Source organism: Odontesthes bonariensis, chromosome 8 (genome assembly GCF_027942865.1).
Source record: "Odontesthes bonariensis isolate fOdoBon6 chromosome 8, fOdoBon6.hap1, whole genome shotgun sequence".
Taxonomy (NCBI): domain Eukaryota; kingdom Metazoa; phylum Chordata; class Actinopteri; order Atheriniformes; family Atherinopsidae; genus Odontesthes; species Odontesthes bonariensis.
Genome location: NC_134513.1, coordinates 21,845,859 through 21,866,981, shown reverse-complemented (window position 1 = coordinate 21,866,981; position 21,123 = coordinate 21,845,859). Strand labels below are relative to the sequence as shown.

The 21,123-nt window shown below is 40.2% G+C and overlaps 1 protein-coding gene across 9 annotated transcripts in view; it reads right to left on the bottom strand.

The window, feature by feature from the left end:
* Nucleotides 1-3,104: 3,104 nt before the first annotated feature.
* Nucleotides 3,105-21,123, bottom strand: part of LOC142385491 (NLR family CARD domain-containing protein 3-like) — a 250,038-nt gene continuing 232,019 nt past the window's right edge. For 8 of the 9 annotated variants that reach the window (XM_075472086.1, XM_075472087.1, XM_075472091.1 and 5 more), the window contains 6 exons: nt 12,568-12,741; nt 10,583-10,756; nt 5,284-5,457; nt 4,967-5,140; nt 4,650-4,823; nt 3,105-4,503 (listed from right to left, as the gene is read on the bottom strand). In XM_075472086.1, coding sequence (XP_075328201.1) covers nt 4,482-4,503; nt 4,650-4,823; nt 4,967-5,140; nt 5,284-5,457; nt 10,583-10,756; nt 12,568-12,741 — 892 coding nt within the window. In that variant the 3' untranslated portion in view covers nt 3,105-4,481. Of the gene's footprint in view, nt 4,504-4,649; nt 4,824-4,966; nt 5,141-5,283; nt 5,458-10,582; nt 10,757-12,567; nt 12,742-18,045; nt 18,220-21,123 lie in introns of all 9 variants that reach the window. The other variant, XM_075472092.1, reaches the window with a different exon arrangement.

Sequence of the window (21,123 nt, the reverse complement as noted above, 5' to 3'; positions counted from 1 at the left end):
CCAACGATGGCGGGACACCTTGAGGACTTGTTTTTGCAATTGTATATGCAGTTCATGGAGATGTTATTTTACGGGGTGTGGATGGTCACAACGTGGGAAGTAGCCAAAGAACATATGCGGAGAATACAACAGCACTATAATCTCCAAGTAGAGGAAATCGCCCTCTGCCACTCCTGCCGTTGTGGTCATTAACCGCATGGAACTTTTTCCTCATGGCCTTTAGTTTGTTGGTCACCTGCGCGTTGCTGCGTGGGAAACCGCGCTCTCCCATCTTTCTCGCCAGCCCTTCCAGCAGAGGTCCATCTTTCACCGTCCCAGACATGTGGCGGTAAATAACGTCCTCTGCTTGGAGGCTGAGGAGCTCGCGGATCCCCTTGTCCCCCCAGTTGGCCATCTTGAAAAAATGTCTCGAACTTGAAGTAAAACAGAGTAAAACTTGAAGTGAAACTTGTCCTCACCTGTCGCTGTTGTTCTGAATCAGCTGTCCATTCTGTCTTTTAAACTCCCCACGTCACGCCACGCCCACGTCCAACCTGCGTCAATTGCTTTCACATCAAACTCGGCTTTGGAAAAAGACTAGGGTCCTACGCGGGTCGAATGGCGAGTCGAGTTGACACCCCAGCCCGGACCGTCAGTGTGAAAGCAACAGCGGACACGCTAAATTCGCAAATTAAACGCGGGTTCTTCCTCAGTGTGAAAGGGACTACTGTGAAGGAGAGGGCATGAGAGTGTTAGAAATAGCAGGCCATGGATGGTGTGATTGTCATAGCTAACGTTAGCGTTAGCTAGCTAGCTAGCGAACCAAACAGGCATAACATCAGCCTGTTCAGGCCATGGTTAACCCTTGTATGGTCTTCACTTTTGGGACCCTCGGCTCAAATTGACCCGGGACATATTTGGGGCTTTAAAAACAATTCTAACATAACATTTTATTTCATAAACCATGAACATATCGTTACACTTTATCTAATCTGCATCATCAAAAAGTTGAGGACTTTATAAAAGCACATACTTTATGCTTTACTGAAGAAAGGTATTGATATGTATTAGTTCAAGGTGCTCTGTATTTAGTCTGACCCACAACTGGTCACAACAGGACGATCATCTTCAACATCAGTGCTCAGTGACAGCTGCAGAAGTACGTGTAGAAACCTGATCTGTATTTAGACTGTTTCTGTCCAGTCCAGCTCTCTGAGCCGACAACAAAAATAAACTCTTCTGAACCATCAACTTGTATTTTAGACCCATTCTCACCAGACTGTTCAAGCAGGTTTTCCCCTGAATCCTCAGCTCCACATTGGATTTGATCAGTCCACCACAGAGTTTTCAGATTGCTGGAATTAAACCTTTACTTTTGCTCTGGAAGCAGAAATTCCCCTTAAAGTTCTCTGAGCCATAACTAGTGTTGGCAGCAGAGGCCTTAGAGGGAGTCCCCTCCCTCTGAGTGCTGCCCACAGAGGGAGTGGGACAGCTTCCTGAATCTGTAAACTTCCTCTTGCCGTGTTGAGCTGCAGAGGCCTGGGGATGATTCTGCACAAGCTGGACATCCTCTGAGTGAGGAGTCCCAGCAGCAGCAGCAGAGACCTCTGACTGCTCCTCTAACAACAGCAGATTTTCTGTGTTGGCTGTGTTGGAAGCAGCAGAGACCTGGGATTGATGGTGTTCTGAGCTCGCTGTTACAGCTTCTGGCCTGTTGGCGGGTTCCTCACAACTTTCCTCTTTGCCACTTTCAAAGGGAAATGTGTAGAAACCCTCAGACTCCTTTTCCAGAATCTCTTCATCTACTATGTCACCCCACAGAAGTGCAGGAGAGGATATTCTGCTTTGACTCGTTTTGCTTGTTGTTTTTTAGCATTTTGTCTAAATGACTTTTTAAGTATGTGTTGTTTTTCAGGCGCTTTGTCTTTCAGGCTTTTAGAAACTACAGTGATGTCATGTCCTCTGATGACATGTTTCCACTGTGATGTCATGCAAAACTGTGAAGTCATAATCAGTGATGACATCACTTGTTGTGATTTCAGAAGCAGTGGTGCTCTGTTCTCAGTCAGCAGTCATCACGTGTGCTGTTTTGCTCTCTTTTTCAGCTTTATGATCTGAACTGTAAATAATATGCAACACATGTTCATAGAGCCCAGGCAATGGTGGCAAACATGGGTTGTATGAATGCTGTATGAGATGTAAATGAAAACAGAAGCAGGGATCCTTTATATATATGTGATTAAAAATGGGACAACAGGAACTGAACCTGAATGCATCATTGTCCAGGTCAGTAATAATGTATTTATTGTATGTTACTTTATTGTATGTTGTTCAGCTGTTTTCATGCATCAACATAATACAGTAATAACGGTGTAGTCATGCTTGTTTCTATTAAGAGCTGCTTACAAGCAGAATGGGATTATTTCTACGTGTCAGCATACAGTGTATAACATGGATTCCAGTAAAAATCTGACTTTGAAAGACAGAATCAACATGTAAATGATAAAGTTTCTTCCTGTGGATGTTCTCAGATATGTACAGTATGAACACTAAGCAGCACAGTGACAGCAATGTAGTTGTGTTTGGGAGTCAGAGGAAGTCTCAGGTTCCCACCATGTGAGTGAAGGACAGACTGCAGCACTGATAAAAATGAATTCCCAGCATCAGTGTGTCAGTGGAACTGAAGGTGAACTGTCTGAGAGCTGAACACTGACAGCACTTTGTTTGCATGATGGAAACACGATGAAGAACAACATGACAAACTAAATCCATCATGTCAGAAGACAGAGTGGGAAAAGAATGAGTCGATAGAAATTCAGCTCCATTATTGAATCAAATCAAACTTTATTTATATAGCACCTTTCATACTAAAAAGCAGCACAAAGTGCTTTACATAATAAAATCAATAATCAAATTCATGCATCATTTCACACACGACATCACACCGACAAACACATGAGGAAAAACACTGGATAAATAAGTGTATAATAAGTATATAATAAAATAATAAAAAATAAATAAAATGTGTTCAATGTGTTTGAATGAAGTCAAACACGTTGAAGAGTTCAATCAGAGTTGAGGAGGTGTGTGGATTTGTAGTTGTGCATTTTCATCCCAGCTGTTAAACAACAGATAACAGAGTGTGTTACTAAATTCACCACCAAGCTGAATGTGTTTGTGGGAACATGAATGTTTTTTAGGCTTTGTGCATCATGTGACCCCGATTTGTTTTTCATCTGCCGTCAGATTCAAATGAAGAGCATGAAACCACACAGCAGCTTCAGCTGAGCTGTCACTCAGCAGCAGCGGACTTCTCTGTGGGCCGCAGGGGCTGATGGGAGCTCTGAGGAGCTGTTAGAAAGCACGGGGGGGCCCTGCTCTGATCTCACAGCTCGTCCTTGTTTGGCCTGAGCTGCATCAGAGCGTCACTTCTCCCCAGGTTCACCAGAGGAAGCAGCGCTGCACAAAATGCTTTTCCTCCCAGCCGCTGCTCTGTGCTGTCTGTGTTCAGGTGAGTGTTTCCAGCCAATCAGGAGCCAGCAAACTCCACCTGGAGCAAACACTGTCACTTCATCTGTCTGTCTGTGTCTCTACAGCGCTGGTTGCCATGGCAGCAGAGCTGATTCAGGACCGGTTAACACTGAGCAGGAGAGTTGGTCATTAATGGTGATGTATTCTGGCACCAGAAGAAAGAACCAGAAACATTCAGACTGATTCCTGATATTAATAAAGATAGCGGTGATGTTTATAAAGGTTATGGTCATCCCCAGGAAGATGATTTCTCAGCTGTGAATAAACAGAGCAGCTGTGAGTTGCAGATACAGAAAGTTAAACTCCATCATTCAGCCACCTACTGCTGCAGGTGTTGGAAGTCTGGTCTCCACAGGGAGAAATGATCCCTGCAGCCTGTACAAAAACCTTCAGATGAAAACATCCAAAGTGAAAAGAGAGAAAGATCTTCCTTCCAGGTCCCCACATTTCATTCAGCTTAGTTGTCTCTAAAGCTGCTCGTCTCTGACTGAATCAAGGCAAGGCAATTTTATTTCTAGAGCACAATTCATACACAAGGCAATTCAAAGTGCTGTACAGCTACATAAAATCACAAGAAGGCAATAAAATCATAAAAGAAGGCAATCACACTGACAGCTTCTCATTTCCACTGATGGGTGTTTATCAAATCCATCAGAATCAAACAAAGTGAGATGTAACCAGGTCAAGCTGGAAGCAAAGAGAATAAAACAGGTGACAGATTTTACACGCTGGCTTTTCTTTAATTTCAGGTGGAACTGCAGGTAGTGATGGCAGCTGGATTTATGGATCATTTCATTACTGATCATTTCATTACTGATCATTTCTAACAACTTTAACTTTATTATTCCAAAGGAAGAAAAACACAGAATATAAACACATCAACATGATATACATCATCATCCAGTCAGTCTCTCTGCACACAAGCTGCTGCTGCTTCTTCCTCTCAGCTCACATCGTCCTGTTCATCACCATCACTGAAGAGATGGCTTCCATCTGTAGAGAGAAGAAAGAAGAGAGGAGATAAAGGAGTGTTTCAGAGCATCCTCATCTGTCATCAGCTTTAATAAATATAATAAATAATAAATAAAGTCTAATAAAATACAGCTGAGAGCTGCATGGTCCTCCAACCCTCTACTGACCTCAGAGTCTGCAGTTTGTTGTGTGGACTCTCCACAAGATCAGACAGTTCCTTCACATCTGATTCCTTTAGGTAGTTCAGACTCAGGTCCAGTTCTGTCAGATGTGAGGGGTTGGACTTCAGAGCAGAGACCAGAGAAGCACAGCTGATCTCTGACAACCTGCAGTACACCAATCTGAATAAAGAATAAAACATTATTTAATGAATCATCATTTCATCAACTAAACCACTGAAGAAGAAAACAGACTTTACCATGAAGACCAGCACAACTTTCACATCATATTAATCTGAACAAACAACTAAAACATGGTGTCTGACCTCAGAGTCTGCAGTTTGTTGTGTGGACTCTCCACAAGATCAGACAGCTCCTTCACATCTGATTCCTTCAGCTTGTTGTAGCTCAGGTCCAGTTCTGTCAGATGGGAGGGGTTGGACTTCAGAGCAGAGACCAGAGAAGCACAGCTGATCTCTGACAACCTGCAGTACACCAATCTGAATAAAGAATAAAACATTATTTAATGAATCATCATTTCATCAACTAAACCACTGAAGAAGAAAACAGACTTTACCATGAAGACCAGCACAACTTTCACATCATATTAATCTGAACAAACAACTAAAACATGGTGTCTGACCTCAGAGTCTTCAGTCCACAGTGTGGACTCTGCAGAAAGCTGCACAGCTCCTTCGCTGCAGAGTCACTGATGGTGTTGTAGGTCAGGTCCAGTTCTGTCAGATGGGAGGGGTTGGACTTCAGAGCAGAGACCACAGAAGCACAGCTGATCTTTGACAACCTGCAGTCCCACAATCTGAATAAAGAATAAAACATGTGAGCTGAAGCCAACAGGATGCAGGTTAAAACAGTCCAACAGAACAAGTGAAAAAGAGCTCTCATTAATATTAATGACAACATGCTGCTGCTTCAATAAAGACGGAGTGACTTCAGCTCTTAAACTCTGCCAGCTCCACCAGTGGCTCCATCCATACAAACTCATGTTGTGCAGCCAAATGATTCAAGTTTCAAAGAAAACAAACATGTCAGGAGGAACTTTGGAGCAAATGGGAACAAACTGATGGAAATGGAGATCAGGTTCACTGTTTTATTGAAGGTTAAAGGCCCAAAAACATGGTGCAGTGATGTTTAATGGAATCATGGAATCAAACTTCTTTAAAGAGTCGACAGCAGCAGAACTTGTTACTGTGACTTGTTGTGTTTGAATATCTCAGTCAGTCCAAACATTACAGAGCCTTAGAAAAGTGTTGGAACCATCCAGAGGTGGACTGATTGATCAGTTTGGCTGATTAATGGATGCTGATGGACGCTTTGACTAACTATCAGAATCAGTGGAGTTTGAGGCTGATGGTTGGGAGACCTCCCCCATCTCCAGCAGGAAGCTACAAAGCTGAAGTCAAGGAGGAGTCAGAGTGTTAAGTTCAGTGTTTCCATTCAGTCTTTAAACATCACAGCTTCCATCAGAGTCACATGATTTAGAAGCAGACAGAAACACAGCCGGCAGCAGCTCAGCTTAGAGACTTATCTTCAGGAAATCCAAACACTGGACTAAAGAGCAGATCAGTACAGATGCTCGCTACCAAAGCTGTTTCTACATGGAGTTTAACTGGGCCGATATATGAGTTTTCCATCAGTTGAAACTGAAAGTCAAGTCTTATTCTTTAAAAAGAAATTTCATTCAAAGTTAAAACAGATGATTTTACTCTGATGTTATTTGGTTGTAGATTATTTGATGCATTTTTAATTTCAAATCTTATTTTATGTGTTTTTTCGTGTTTGAATTCTTTTTCCTTCAGTTTCAGATTTTAATTTTCAGATTTTTCTGATTCTCATGCTTCCCACCGTGAAACTTCCGAAGGCAATGGTGCCGGCATGCGAAGCGAGGCTGTTCTCCAAGCACACACACACACTCCAACTCATTCGCTGCCGTTATCCAGCCTCAATGGAGTGGGTGGTAGTGGGGAACGCGGTCGCAGTGTCCGTAGAGGTGTTGGTCGAGGAATCAGGGGTGGGAGAAGTGGGTCTGGTATCTTTAGCATGCGCTCTCTTCATCCAGCCCCCGGTGCCGCGGCGCTTTGCCTATCCGCCAGCGCAATGATCCTGACATTTTACCACTTGTTTTATTATTGTATTCCTCATTCCTGATCATTTTGAATAAGGTTAAACAGGTTAAAAAAAAAAAATCAATTCAATGTCTTCCACTTCTTGCATGTGTTTTCCTACCCTATGGTAGCCTAATGATGACAGTATTTTACCACTTTATCCTGTTTTATTGTTGGTTTCCTCCTTATGAATGATGGTAAAAGACAAAAAAATGAAAATAAGTTCAAACATCAAGTCAATATCCACCATTTCCTGAAACAATATAGGGAACTTTTCGCATGTGTTTTCCTACTATATGGTAATGATGATATAGTAATATTTTACTACATTATTCTGTTTTATTGTTGCTTTCCTGTTCCCTGATCATTATAGATGATGATAAATAGACAAAAAGAAAAAAAAAGTTTTAAAAAAACAAGTTCATAATCACTCAATTCCAATATTTCCTGAACATAATGAGATTCAAAATGGCTGCCATCTGATGACGTCATAATATGCAAATTAGATCAATAATTTCATACCCCACATAAACTATGGATCATGGGCAACATTTTTCTAATGTACAGTAGGCATCTATCTTTCACCCCCTTTCAGCCACCAGCTTTTGAAATATTAATGTCAAAATCCAGTATTTTCAAAAAACAATCTTGGCGCCTAAAGGGTTAACTGGGCCGATATATGAGTTTTCCATCAGTTGAAACTGAAAGTCAAGTCTTATTCTTTAAAAAGAAATTTAATTCAAAGTTAAAACAGATGATTTTACTCTGATGTTATTTGGTTGTAGATTATTTGATGCATTTTCATTTCAAATCTTATTTTATGTGTTTTTTCGTGTTTGAATTCTTTTTCCTTCAGTTTCAGATTTTAATTTTCAGATTTTTCTGATTTTCAAAATTGAAATGTAGGAAACAAAAAGACATTTTATAGATTTTACATAGAAATGATACTATATTTACAGGCAGGGAACTGACCCCAGAGTCTCCTGTTTACTGTGTGGACTCCCAACACTCATGCTGCTTGATGTGTGTGCTGAGAGTTAACGCGGACTGGGTTTTAACAATGAACAACTTGTTTAACCCCTTTTGTTCGTCTCCATTTTATGTTCAGGAGCCGGGCCGTAACAGTGAACATTAGAGACTATGGGTTAACGGTGTTATTGGAAAAAAAAAAAAAAAAGGTGATCACTTGTGACTTCTGGGCTCTCCTCTATGGAGGACTGAAACAGCCATAATCTGAAATATATACAAAATATATGAATAGTTCAATAAATTAGTTTGTAAGATGATAAATTCAACTAAAATAATAAGAAAAAACAGAATTTGTGCCTAAACTAAGATAAAGAATGTCATTTTTCTGCCTTAATTCTATTGTTTGTTGGTTTAATTGTGTTAATCTTGCTATTTATTTACTTTGTGACTCAGTTTTGAATTGAATATATTTTTACAATTAGAATATATTTATTTTTCTTATTTTGATTTATTATTCCTGTATTAGTTTCCTTTGCAATGTTGATCTATTGAATCCCTCCAAATCATTTATTTCTTCATTTTATTTTGATTTCTCCATATTTTCTTTTTTAATTCAGTTTTTGTGTTTGTTTGAAGAAATAAATGAAAAATATTACAATTAGAATGAATTTCTTTAACTTTTGTGGGATTCTCTTATACTTTCTGATAATGTTCTGTGCTTACGTGGTGAAATGAATACTTAGAGATCTGCAAACTGTCTGAGATCTTCTGATTACATCTTTAAAAGTATGGAAATAAATTCAAGTTCACTTCTGAAAATCCAAGTAAGGTTCTATTTAGGGAACATTCTGGAAGCACTGAAACCACTTTAGCTGAAACCCCCAAAAAGGAACCAACTCAACACGGTTAATGACAGTTTTATAAATTCTCTCATAATTTGATGCAGTTACATTTGGAATAATTAAGGTGGAATGAAAGTCAGTTCCCACTGAACCCCTCAGTTAAGTCCTGATGGACTGGAGAGGGTCAGAGGTAAAAATGGGTGCCTGATTATGTTGTAAAATGGGGGAACAAACAGCTCTATGACAATATTCTCAATCCAGAACCATCTTTAGAGGCCAGTTGTTGCCAGATTAAAATACACGTTGACTTGAAACTGCACAACACAATTGGCTGAACGGGTGTCACATTTTTCTGAATAGTGAATTTTTAAAGTTTTCAATAAAGCTTTGTACAGCAAATATGTATCTATATCCATTAGAATTTGAGAGTTATGCAGAAAAAACAACATGAATAAGCTAGATGCCTTCAATGTGAACACCGAGGTGTTGAAACACTTAGTAATCTTCAGTTATAAACTGCCTCGATCTGGTGATACTAAATTCAGTTTTAAAGGAAATATGACAGCATTTTAAAAGAATAAAGATCATTCTTTTCCCTGTTCTCTGTCCTCACCTCACACTCCTCTGGCCCACCCGTCTCTGCTCCTCCCTCTTAGGGTCATTGATGATAATGGGGAGGGTGTTACACCAGCTTTTGTGTCTTTAGAGTCAGTTACTTTGTATGAAAATACCTTGCACACTTACAGTTGTCTTCTTTTAAGACAAAAAAAGAAGGAATAATGCCTTTTCCCTCCTCCTGATACCTTGTTTTTCTTGGAATGTTCTGATACAAACCAGAGAGAAGAACACATTGTTCAATGTCAGTGGATGAAGAAGGATGATTTTGTGCTGAAAACAATCAGAATTTGGACTAAAGCGTTGCCTTAGAAACAGAAATATGTTGCTTTCATGAAACACTTTAAGTTTCTTATTATTAGATGTGAGGTTGAAGAGATTGATTTGAGAAAAGAAATTGAGAGGGACGGAGGGTGGGTGACTGGAGCCTGAAGGCCAACATCTGTGCTGCTCCACCACGTTCCACTGGAGACCCAGTGGGAGAAATCTCAATGTCTGCTACCAAAGCTGAATGCTATCATTTTCATTCAGCTTCACATTCAGTCCCACATGGAAACGGAATTTCTAATAAAGAATAAAAAGGAACTTGGTGGTTTGGTGGTAGCTTGGCATTCTCTCTGTCTGGCCTATAAACTTGCCGTTGTTATAAATTTGGAGTTATTGCAAAAAACCCTTTTTGCTACAGGAATTTTCTACAAAAAGTATTTTTGGGGCTTTTTATGCCTTTAATGATAGGACAGTTGGAGAGAGACAGGAAGCAGGGGGCAGAGAGAGGGGAAAGACATGCAGCACAGGGCAGGTCGGTGCGGGAGTCGAACCGGGGCCAGCTGCAGCGAGGACTGTAGCCTCTACATGGGGCGGCTGCTCAACCCACTACGCCACCGACCGCCCCAGGACTTTTCTACTTTTAGCTAATTCATCATTTAAATAAATTAAGTGGAGCAAAAAGGTCCAAACTGAAAATGATTTACTTTAAATTATTAGTGGGAGAAGCTTTTTGGCTGGATTTTGTCATCATGAATGAATCTGACTGAAGATAACTGCTGCTGTGATGAAAGCTGCTTTCTAACCAAGTCAAAGATTGTTAATTTGCAACAGTGTTGGAGGGGAGTTTGTTAGTATCAGCTGATTAACGGGCTTTTGGAGTTTTGCTGCTCCAAACTGTTGTTATTGTTTCAGCCAGAAATATTCATCAACTCTGGAGCTCTAGAAGCATCAGCCAGTGATTCTAGATTTGTTTCTGTCTGACAGATTCACTGTGTTTTCTCATTATTTAATGAATCATCATTTCATCAACTAAACCACTGAAGAAGAAAACAGACTTTACCATGAAGACCAGCACAACTTTCACATCATATTAATCTGAACAAACAACTAAAACATGGTGTCTGACCTCAGAGTCTTCAGTCCACAGTGAGGACTCTGCAGAAAGCTGCACAGCTCCTTCGCTGCAGAGTCACTGATGGTGTTCCAGCTCAGGTCCAGTTCTGTCAGATGGGAGGGGTTGGACTTCAGAGCAGAGACCACAGAAGCACAGCTGATCTCTGACAACCTGCAGCCCCTCAATCTGAATAAAGAATAAAACATGTGAGCTGAAGCCAACAGGATGCAGGTTAAAACAGTCCAACAGAACAAGTGAAAAAGAGCTCTCATTAATATTAATGACAACATGCTGCTGCTTCAATAAAGACGGAGTGACTTCAGCTCTTAAACTCTGCCAGCTCCACCAGTGGCTCCATCCATACAAACTCATGTTTTGCAGCCAAATGATTCAAGTTTCAAAGAAAACAAACATGTCAGGAGGAACTTTGGAGCAAATGGGAACAAACTGATAGAAATGGAGATCAGGTTCACTGTTTTATTGAAGGTTAAAGGCACAAAAACATGGTGCAGTGATGTTTAATGGAATCATGGAATCAAACTTCTTTAAAGAGTCGACAGCAGCAGAACTTGTTACTGTGACTTGTTGTGTTTGAATATCTCAGTCAGTCCAAACATTACAGAGCCTTAGAAAAGTGTTGGAACCATCCAGAGGTGGACTGATTGATCAGTTTGGCTGATTAATGGATGCTGATGGACGCTTTGACTAACTATCAGAATCAGTCAGGTATTCTGGCAGTCAGGATTTAACCCCCCTGTCAGCTGACGTCCTGGCTCTCAAAGCAGGTCAGCAGCAAAAGTTTGAAAGTGAAAAAACGGGTCAGAAGGTGGAAAAAAGTTCAGAATCTGACAGAAAGTGTGAATCTGAAAACAGAAAACATCTCAAATATGAAGAAATGAGACTAAAGTGGAAATAAAACACTATGAAAGAAGAATGAACTTTACATTAAACTGAAATAAGCGTCTGCTGCACTTTTTTCACTTTGAATCTGGTTTTTTGTTCCTCAGAGAAACTGATGAAGCTTCATGTTTCTTATCTGCTGTTTCTCAGCCTGCATTCACTCACATGCTGCTCACAGCAACTCTGAGCTCTTACTGAATAAAACAGGTGGGAACAGCTCCCACACAGCCAGCAGGGGAACAGAACAGCATGTATCTGCAGTGATGCAGCAGTCCCTGCCTCCCTCCTTCATGGCAGCTCAGTGATCATCCTTTGTGTCTGTGTTGGGCTCACCTGCACGGGGTCGCAGCACTTCACCTGTTCAGCTTCTCTTTGGCTGCACAGCTATCAAACACTGACTCTGCTCCATGTTTTCACACATTTCTCACCTGATATAAAAGCTGCTCACACACACACTCAGCCTCCTTCCATCTGCTGTTACCTAGCAACAAGTTAGCTCACAGCTTTTCTTCCATCCATCGTCCAATCATGTTATTCTTCTTCTGATAAACTCTTCTTTGTGTTTTCCTCACAGTCACTAAATGTCAGCATCACTTTCAGTTGGACTTGACATTGTGTAACAGAGGGAATTATTGATAGAATTCATGAAATAAAGCTCAACTGAAAGTGATTTCCTTTCAGTTATCAGTGGGAGAAGCTTTTTGGCTGGATTTTGTCATCATGAATGAATCTGACTGAAGATAACTGCTGCTGTGATGAAAGCTGCTTTCTAACCAAGTCAAAGATTGTTCATTTCCAACAGTGTTGGAGGGGAGTTTGTTAGTATCAGCTGATTAACGGGCTTTTGGAGTTTTGCTGCTCCAAACTGTTGTTGTTGTTTCAGCCAGAAATATTCACCAACTCTGGAGCTCTAGAAGCATCAGCCAGTGATTCTAGATTTGTTTCTGTCTGACAGATTCACTGTGTTTTCTCATTATTTAATGAATCATCATTTCATCAACTAAACCACTGAAGAAGAAAACAGACTTTACCATGAAGACCAGCACAACTTTCACATCATATTAATCTGAACAAACAACTAAAACATGGTGTCTGACCTCAGAGTCTTCAGTCCACAGTGAGGACTCTGCAGAAAGCTGCACAGCTCCTTCGCTGCAGAGTCACTGATGGTGTTCAGACTCAGGTCCAGTTCTGTCAGATGGGAGGGGTTGGACTTCAGAGCAGAGACCACAGAAGCACAGCTGATCTCTGACAACCTGCAGTTCTCCAATCTGAATAAAGAATAAAACATGTGAGCTGAAGCCAACAGGATGCAGGTTAAAACAGTCCAACAGAACAAGTGAAAAAGAGCTCTCATTAATATTAATGACAACATGCTGCTGCTTCAATAAAGACGGAGTGACTTCAGCTCTTAAACTCTGCCAGCTCCACCAGTGGCTCCATTCATACAAACTCATGTTGTGCAGCCAAATGATTCAAGTTTCAAAGAAAACAAACATGTCAGGAGGAACTTTGGAGCAAATGGGAACAAACTGATAGAAATGGAGATCAGGTTCACTGTTTTATTGAAGGTTAAAGGCACAAAAACATGGTGCAGTGATGTTTAATGGAATCATGGAATCAAACTTCTTTAAAGAGTCGACAGCAGCAGAACTTGTTACTGTGACTTGTTGTGTTTGAATATCTCAGTCAGTCCAAACATTACAGAGCCTTAGAAAAGTGTTGGAACCATCCAGAGGTGGACTGATTGATCAGTTTGGCTGATTAATGGATGCTGATGGACGCTTTGACTAACTATCAGAATCAGTGGAGTTTGAGGCTGATGGTTGGGAGACCTCCCCCATCTCCAGCAGGAAGCTACAAAGCTGAAGTCAAGGAGGAGTCAGAGTGTTAAGTTCAGTGTTTCCATTCAGTCTTTAAACATCACAGCTTCCATCAGAGTCACATGATGTAGAAGCAGACAGAAACACAGCAGGCAGCAGCTCAGCTTAGAGACTTATCTTCAGGAAATCCAAACACTGGACTAAAGAGCAGATCAGTACAGATGCTCGCTACCAAAGCTGTTTCTACATGGAGTTTAACCCTCTAACCGCCAAAGTCGCAGAATTGCGACATGACGTCAGCATAAACAAAACAGTCTGTAGATAAACTAAACGGGCTATAAGGTGTTCAGTCCTCCTACCACTAGTTGGCAAACATGTTACCCTTTCAAACAAGACCAAGTTCATGTCATTTTGTAGTCATTTTGTCGTTCACAGTGTCTTTATAAGGCAGTGCAAAAAAGCCGCGCGAGCTCAGACGGAAGCAGTTTTTCAGAGCTTTTCTGTAGAGACGTGTGAGTCGAATTTTTATTGTCAGCGAACTATTAGTGAGTTTTTAACACCATGGCTTGTAAGAAGTTGAACCGTGCGGAAGTATTGAGCATGCTATTTGCCGATTCCGACTCCGAAGGAGAGTTTTTACCTCATGAGGAGGAGGATCGGACGAGCACTCATGCTTCCCACGGTGAAACTTCCGAAGGCAATGGTGCCGGCATGCGAAGCGAGGCTGTTCTCCAAGCACACACACACACTCCAACTCATTCGCTGCCGTTATCCAGCCTCAATGGAGTGGGTGGTAGTGGGGAACGCGGTCGCAGTGTCCGTAGAGGTGTTGGTCGAGGAATCAGGGGTGGGAGAAGTGGGTCTGGTATCTTTAGCATGCGCTCTCTCCATCCAGCCCCCGGTGCCGCGGCGCTTTGCCTATCCGCCAGCGCAATGATCCTGACATTTTACCACTTGTTTTATTATTGTATTCCTCATTCCTGATCATTATGAATAAGGTTGAACAGGTTAAAAAAAAAAAAAATCAATTCAATGTCTTCCACTTCTTGCATGTGTTTTCCTACCCTATGGTAGCCTAATGATGACAGTATTTTACCACTTTATCCTGTTTTATTGTTGGTTTCCTCCTTATGAATGATGGTAAAAGAAAATAAGTTCAAACATCAAGTCAATATCCACCATTTCCTGAAAAAATATAGGGAACTTTTCGCATGTGTTTTCCTACTATATGGTAATGATGATATAGTAATATTTTACTACATTATTCTGTTTTATTGTTGCTTTCCTGTTCCCTGATCATTATAGATGATGATAAATAGACAAAAAGAAAAAAAAAGTTTTAAAAAAACAAGTTCATAATCACTCAATTCCAATATTTCCTGAACATAATGAGATTCAAAATGGCTGCCATCTGATGACGTCATAATATGCAAATTAGATCAATAATTTCATACCCCACATAAACTATGGACCATGGGCAACATTTTTCTAATGTACAGTAGGCATCTATCTTTCACCCCCTTTCAGCCACCAGCTTTTGAAATATTAATGTCAAAATCCAGTATTTTCAAAAAACAATCTTGGCGCCTAAAGGGTTAACTGGGTCGATATATGAGTTTTCCATCAGTTGAAACTGAAAGTCAAGTCTTATTCTTTAAAAAGAAATTTCATTCAAAGTTAAAACAGATGATTTTACTCTGATGTTATTTGGTTGTAGATTATTTGATGCATTTTCATTTCAAATCTTATTTTATGTGTTTTTTCGTGTTTGAATTCTTTTTCCTTCAGTTTCAGATTTTAATTTTCAGATTTTTCTGATTTTCAAAATTGAAATGTAGGAAACAAAAAGACATTTTATAGATTTTACATAGAAATGATACTATATTTACAGGCAGGGAACTGACCCCAGAGTCTCCTGTTTACTGTGTGGACTCCCAACACTCGTTCTGCTTGATGTGTGTGCTGAGAGTTAACGCGGACTGGGTTTTAACAATGAACAGCTTGTTTAACCCCTTTTGTTCGTCTCCATTTTATGTTCAGGAGCCGGGCCGTAACAGTGAACATTAGAGACTATGGGTTAACGGTGTTATTGGAAAAAAAAAAAAAAAAGGTGATCACTTGTTACTTCTGGGCTCTCCTCTATGGAGGACTGAAACAGCCATAATCTGAAATATATACAAAATATATGAATAGTTCAATAAATTAGTTTGTAAGATGATAAATTCAACTAAAATAATAAGAAAAAACAGAATTTGTGCCTAAACTAAGATAAAGAATGTCATTTTTCTGCCTTAATTCTATTGTTTGTTGGTTTAATTGTGTTAATCTTGCTATTTATTTACTTTGTGACTCAGTTTTGAATTGAATACATTTTTACAATTAGAATGTATTTAATTTTCTAATTTTGATTTATTATTCCTGTATTAGTTTCCTTTGCAATGTTGATCTATTTAATCCCTCCAAATCATTTATTTCTTCATTTTATTTTGATTTCTCCATATTTTCTTTTTTAATTCAGTTTTTGTGTTTGTTTGAAGAAATAAATGAAAAATATTACAATTAGAATGAATTTCTTTAACTTTTGTGGGATTCTCTTATACTTTCTGATAATGTTCTGTGCTTACGTGGTGAAATGAATACTTAGAGATTTGCAAACTGTCTGAGATCTTCTGATTACATCTTTAAAAGTATGGAAATAAATTCAAGTTCACTTCTGAAAATCCAAGTAAGGTTCTATTTAGGGAACATTCTGGAAGCACTGAAACCACTTTAGCTGAAACCCCCAAAAAGGAACCAACTCAACACGGTTAATGACAGTTTTATAAATTCTCTCATAATTTGATGCAGTTACATTTGGAATAATTAAGGTGGAATGAAAGTCAGTTCCCACTGAACCCCTCAGTTAAGTCCTGATGGACTGGAGAGGGTCAGAGGTAAAAATGGGTGCCTGATTATGTTGTAAAATGGGGGAACAAACAGCTCTATGACAATATTCTCAATCCAGAACCATCTTTAGAGGCCAGTTGTTGCCAGATTAAAATACACGTTGACTTGAAACTGCACAACACAATTAGCTGAACGGGTGTCACATTTTTCTGAATAGTGAATTTTTAAAGTTTTCAATAAAGCTTTGTACAGCAAATATGTATCTATATCCATTAGAATTTGAGAGTTATGCAGAAAAAACAACATGAATAAGCTAGATGCCTTCAATGTGAACACCGAGGTGTTGAAACACTTAGTAATCTTCAGTTATAAACTGCCTCGATCTGGTGATACTAGATTCAGTTTTAAAGAAAATATGAGAGCATTTTAAATGAATAAAGATCATTCTTTTCCCTGTTCTCTGTCCTCACCTCACACTCCTCTGGCCCACCCGTCTCTTCTCCTCCCTCTTAGGGTCATTGATGATAATGGGGAGGGTGTTACACCAGCTTTTGTGTCTTTAGAGTCAGTTACTTTGTATGAAAATACCTTGCACACTTACAGTTGTCTTCTTTTAAGACAAAAAAAGAAGGAATAATGCCTTTTCCCTCCTCCTGATACCTTGTTTTTCTTGGAATGTTCTGATACAAACCAGAGAGAAGAACACATTGTTCAATGTCAGTGGATGAAGAAGGATGATTTTGTGCTGAAAACAATCAGAATTTGGACTAAAGCGTTGCCTTAGAAACAGAAATATGTTGCTTTCATGAAACACTTTAAGTTTCTTATTATTAGATGTGAGGTTGAAGAGATTGATTTGAGAAAAGAAATTGAGAGGGACGGAGGGTGGGTGACTGGAGCCTGAAGGCCAACATCTGTGCTGCTCCACCACGTTCCACTGGAGACCCAGTGGGAGAAATCTCAATGTCTGCTACCAAAGCTGAATGCTATCATTTTCATTCAGCTTCACATTCAGTCCCACATGGAAACGGAATTTCTAATAAAGAATAAAAAGGAACTTGGTGGTTTGGTGGTAGCTTGGCATTCTCTCTGTCTGGCCTATAAACTTGCCGTTGTTATAAATTTGGAGTTATTGCAAAAAAACCCTTTTTGCTGCAGGAATTTTCTACAAAAAGTATTTTTGGGGCTTTTTATGCCTTTAATGATAGGACAGTTGGAGAGAGACAGGAAGCAGGGGGCAGAGAGAGGGGAAAGACATGCAGCACAGGGCAGGTCGGTGCGGGAGTCGAACCGGGGCCAGCTGCAGCGAGGACTGTAGCCTCTACATGGGGCGGCTGCTCAACCCACTACGCCACCGACCGCCCCAGGACTTTTCTACTTTTAGCTAATTCATCATTTAAATAAATTAAGTGGAGCAAAAAGGTCCAAACTGAAAATGATTTACTTTAAATTATTAGTGGGAGAAGCTTTTTGGCTGGATTTTGTCATCATGAATGAATCTGCCTGAAGATAACTGCTGCTGTGATGAAAGCTGCTTTCTAACCAAGTCAAAGATTGTTAATTTGCAACAGTGTTGGAGGGGAGTTTGTTAGTATCAGCTGATTAACGGGCTTTTGGGGTTTTGCTGCTCCAAACTGTTGTTGTTGTTTCAGACAGAAATATTCACCAACTCTGGAGCTCTAGAAGCATCAGCCAGTGATTCTAGATTTGTTTCTGTCTGACAGATTCACTGTGTTTTCTCATTATTTAATGAATCATCATTTCATCAACTAAACCACTGAAGAAGAAAACAGACTTTACCATGAAGACCAGCACAACTTTCACATCATATTAATCTGAACAAACAACTAAAACATGGTGTCTGACCTCAGAGTCTTCAGTCCACAGTGAGGACTCTGCAGAAAGCTGCACAGCTCCTTCGCTGCAGAGTCACTGATGGTGTTGTAGCTCAGGTCCAGTTCTGTCAGATGGGAGGGGTTGGACTTCAGAGCAGAGACCACAGAAGCACAGCTGATCTCTGACAAACTGCAGTTCCTCAATCTGAATAAAGAATAAAACATGTGAGCTGAAGCCAACAGGATGCAGGTTAAAACAGTCCAACAGAACAAGTGAAAAAGAGCTCTCATTAATATTAATGACAACATGCTGCTGCTTCAATAAAGACGGAGTGACTTCAGCTCTTAAACTCTGCCAGCTCCACCAGTGGCTCCATCCATACAAACTCATGTTGTGCAGCCAAATGATTCAAGTTTCAAAGAAAACAAACATGTCAGGAGGAACTTTGGAGCAAATGGGAACAAACTGATAGAAATGGAGATCAGGTTCACTGTTTTATTGAAGGTTAAAGGCACAAAAACATGGTGCAGTGATGTTTAATGGAATCAAACTTCTTTAAAGAGTCGACAGCAGCAGAACTTGTTACTGTGACTTGTGTTTGAATATCTCAGTCAGTGCAAACATTACAGAGCCTTAGAAAAGTGTTGGAACCATCCAGAGGTGGACTGATTGATCAGTTTGGCTGATTAATGGATGCTGATGGACGCTTTGACTAACTATCAGAATCAGTCAGGTATTCTGGCAGTCAGGATTTAACCCCCCTGTCAGCTGACGTCCTGGCTCTCAAAGCAGGTCAGCAGCTAAAGTTTGAAAGTGAAAAAACGGATCAGAAGGTGGAAAAAAGTTCAGAATCTGACGGAAAGTTTGAATCTGTAAACAGAAAACATCTCAAATATGAAGAAATGAGACTAAAGTGGAAATAAAAACACTATGAAAGATGAATGAACTTTACATTCAAACTGAAATAAACGTCTGCTGCACTTTTTTCACTTCGAATCTGGTTTTTTGTTCCTCAGAGAAACTGATGAAGCTTCATGTTTCTTATCTGCTGTTTCTCAGCCTGCATTCACTCACATGCTGCTCACAGCAACTCTGAGCTCTTACTGAATAAAACAGGTGGGAACAGCTCCCACACAGCCAGCAGGGGAACAGAACAGCATGTATCTGCAGTGATGCAGCAGTCCCTGCCTCCCTCCTTCATGGCAGCTCAGTGATCATCCTTTGTGTCTGTGTTGGGCTCACCTGCACAGGGTCGCAGCACTTCACCTGTTCAGCTTCTCTTTGGCTGCACAGCTATCAAACACTGACTCTGCTGCATGTTTTCACACATTTCTCACCTGATGGAAAGCTGCTCACACACACTCACAGCCTCCTTCCATCTGCTGTTACCTAGCAACAAGTTAGCTCACAGCTTTTCTTCCATCCATCGTCCAATCATGTTATTCTTCTTCTGATAAACTCTTCTTTGTATTTTCCTCACAGTCACTAAATGTCAGCATCACTTTCAGTTGGACTTGACATTGTGTAACAGAGGGAATTATTGATAGAATTCATGAAATAAAGCTCAACTGAAAGTGATTTCCTTTCAGTTATTAGTGGGAGAAGCTTTTTGGCTGGATTTTGTCATCATGAAGGAATCTGACTGAAGATAACTGCTGCTGTGATGAAAGCTGCTTTCTAACCAAGTCAAAGATTGTTCATTTCCAACAGTGTTGGAGGGGAGTTTGTTAGTATCAGCTGATTAACGGGCTTTTGGAGTTTTGCTGCTCCAAACTGTTGTTATTGTTTCAGACAGAAATATTCACCAACTCTGGAGCTCTAGAAGCATCAGCCAGTGATTCTAGATTTGTTTCTGTCTGACAGATTCACTGTGTTTTCTCATTATTTAATGAATCATCATTTCATCAACTAAACCACTGAAGGAGAAAACAGACTTTACCATGAAGACCAGCACAACTTTCACATCATATTAATCTGAACAAACAACTAAAACATGGTGTCTGACCTCAGAGTCTTCAGTCCACAGTGAGGACTCTGCAGAAAGCTGCACAGTTCCTTCTCTGCAGAGTCTCTGATGGTGTTCCAGCTCAGGTCCAGTTCTGTCAGATGGGAGGGGTTGGACTTCAGAGCAGAGACCACAGAAGCACAGCTGATCTCTGACAAACTGCAGCCCCTCAATCTGAATAAAGAATAAAACATGTGAGCTGAAGCCAACAGGATGCAGGTTAAAACAGTCCAACAGAACAAGTGAAAAAGAGCTCTCATTAATATTAATGACAACATGCTGCTGCTTCAATAAAGACGGAGTGACTTCAGCTCTTAAACTCTGCCAGCTCCACCAGTGGCTCCATCCATACAAACTCATGTTGTGCAGCCAAATGATTCAAGTTTCAAAGAAAACAAACATGTCAGGAGGAACTTTGGAGCAAATGGGAACAAACTGATAGACATGGAGATCAGGTTCACTGTTTTATTGAAGGTTAAAGGCCCAAAAACATGGTGCAGTGATGTTTAATGGAATCATGGAATCAAACTTCTTTAAAGAGTCGACAGCAGCAGAACTTGTTACTGTGACTTGTTGTGTTTGAATATCTCAGTCAGTGCAAACATTACAGAGCCTTAGAAAAGTGTTGGAACCATCCAGAGGTGGACTGATTGATCAGTTTGGCTGATTAATGGATGCTGATGGACGCTTTGACTAACTATCAGAATCAGTGGAGTTTGAGGCTGATGGTTGGGAGACCTCTCCCATCTCCAGCAGGAAGCTACAAAGCTGAAGCTACAGATCTGTTCTTCTTCAACTTAAATCTGAGAATCTGCTCTCTGATAAACTGCTGAGCGTACAAATGTCTCCTTCATTCAGCCTCTGTGGAAACTGAGAAATGGAATAAGGAGTTGGAGGAAAACATGAGGGAGAAGCACAGCTGAACCGGATACAAACGTGAAGCAAGTTCTCCCAAATAAAATAGGAAGTAAAGCTAACAAGATACAGAAGAGGAGCTGATTTAATTAGAAACATGACTGGAATACAGAACATGGAAGTAGAGCAAAAACTGAGTCAACACAAAACAACCACTTTACAAAAGTAAAAGAAAGACAAACCAAACA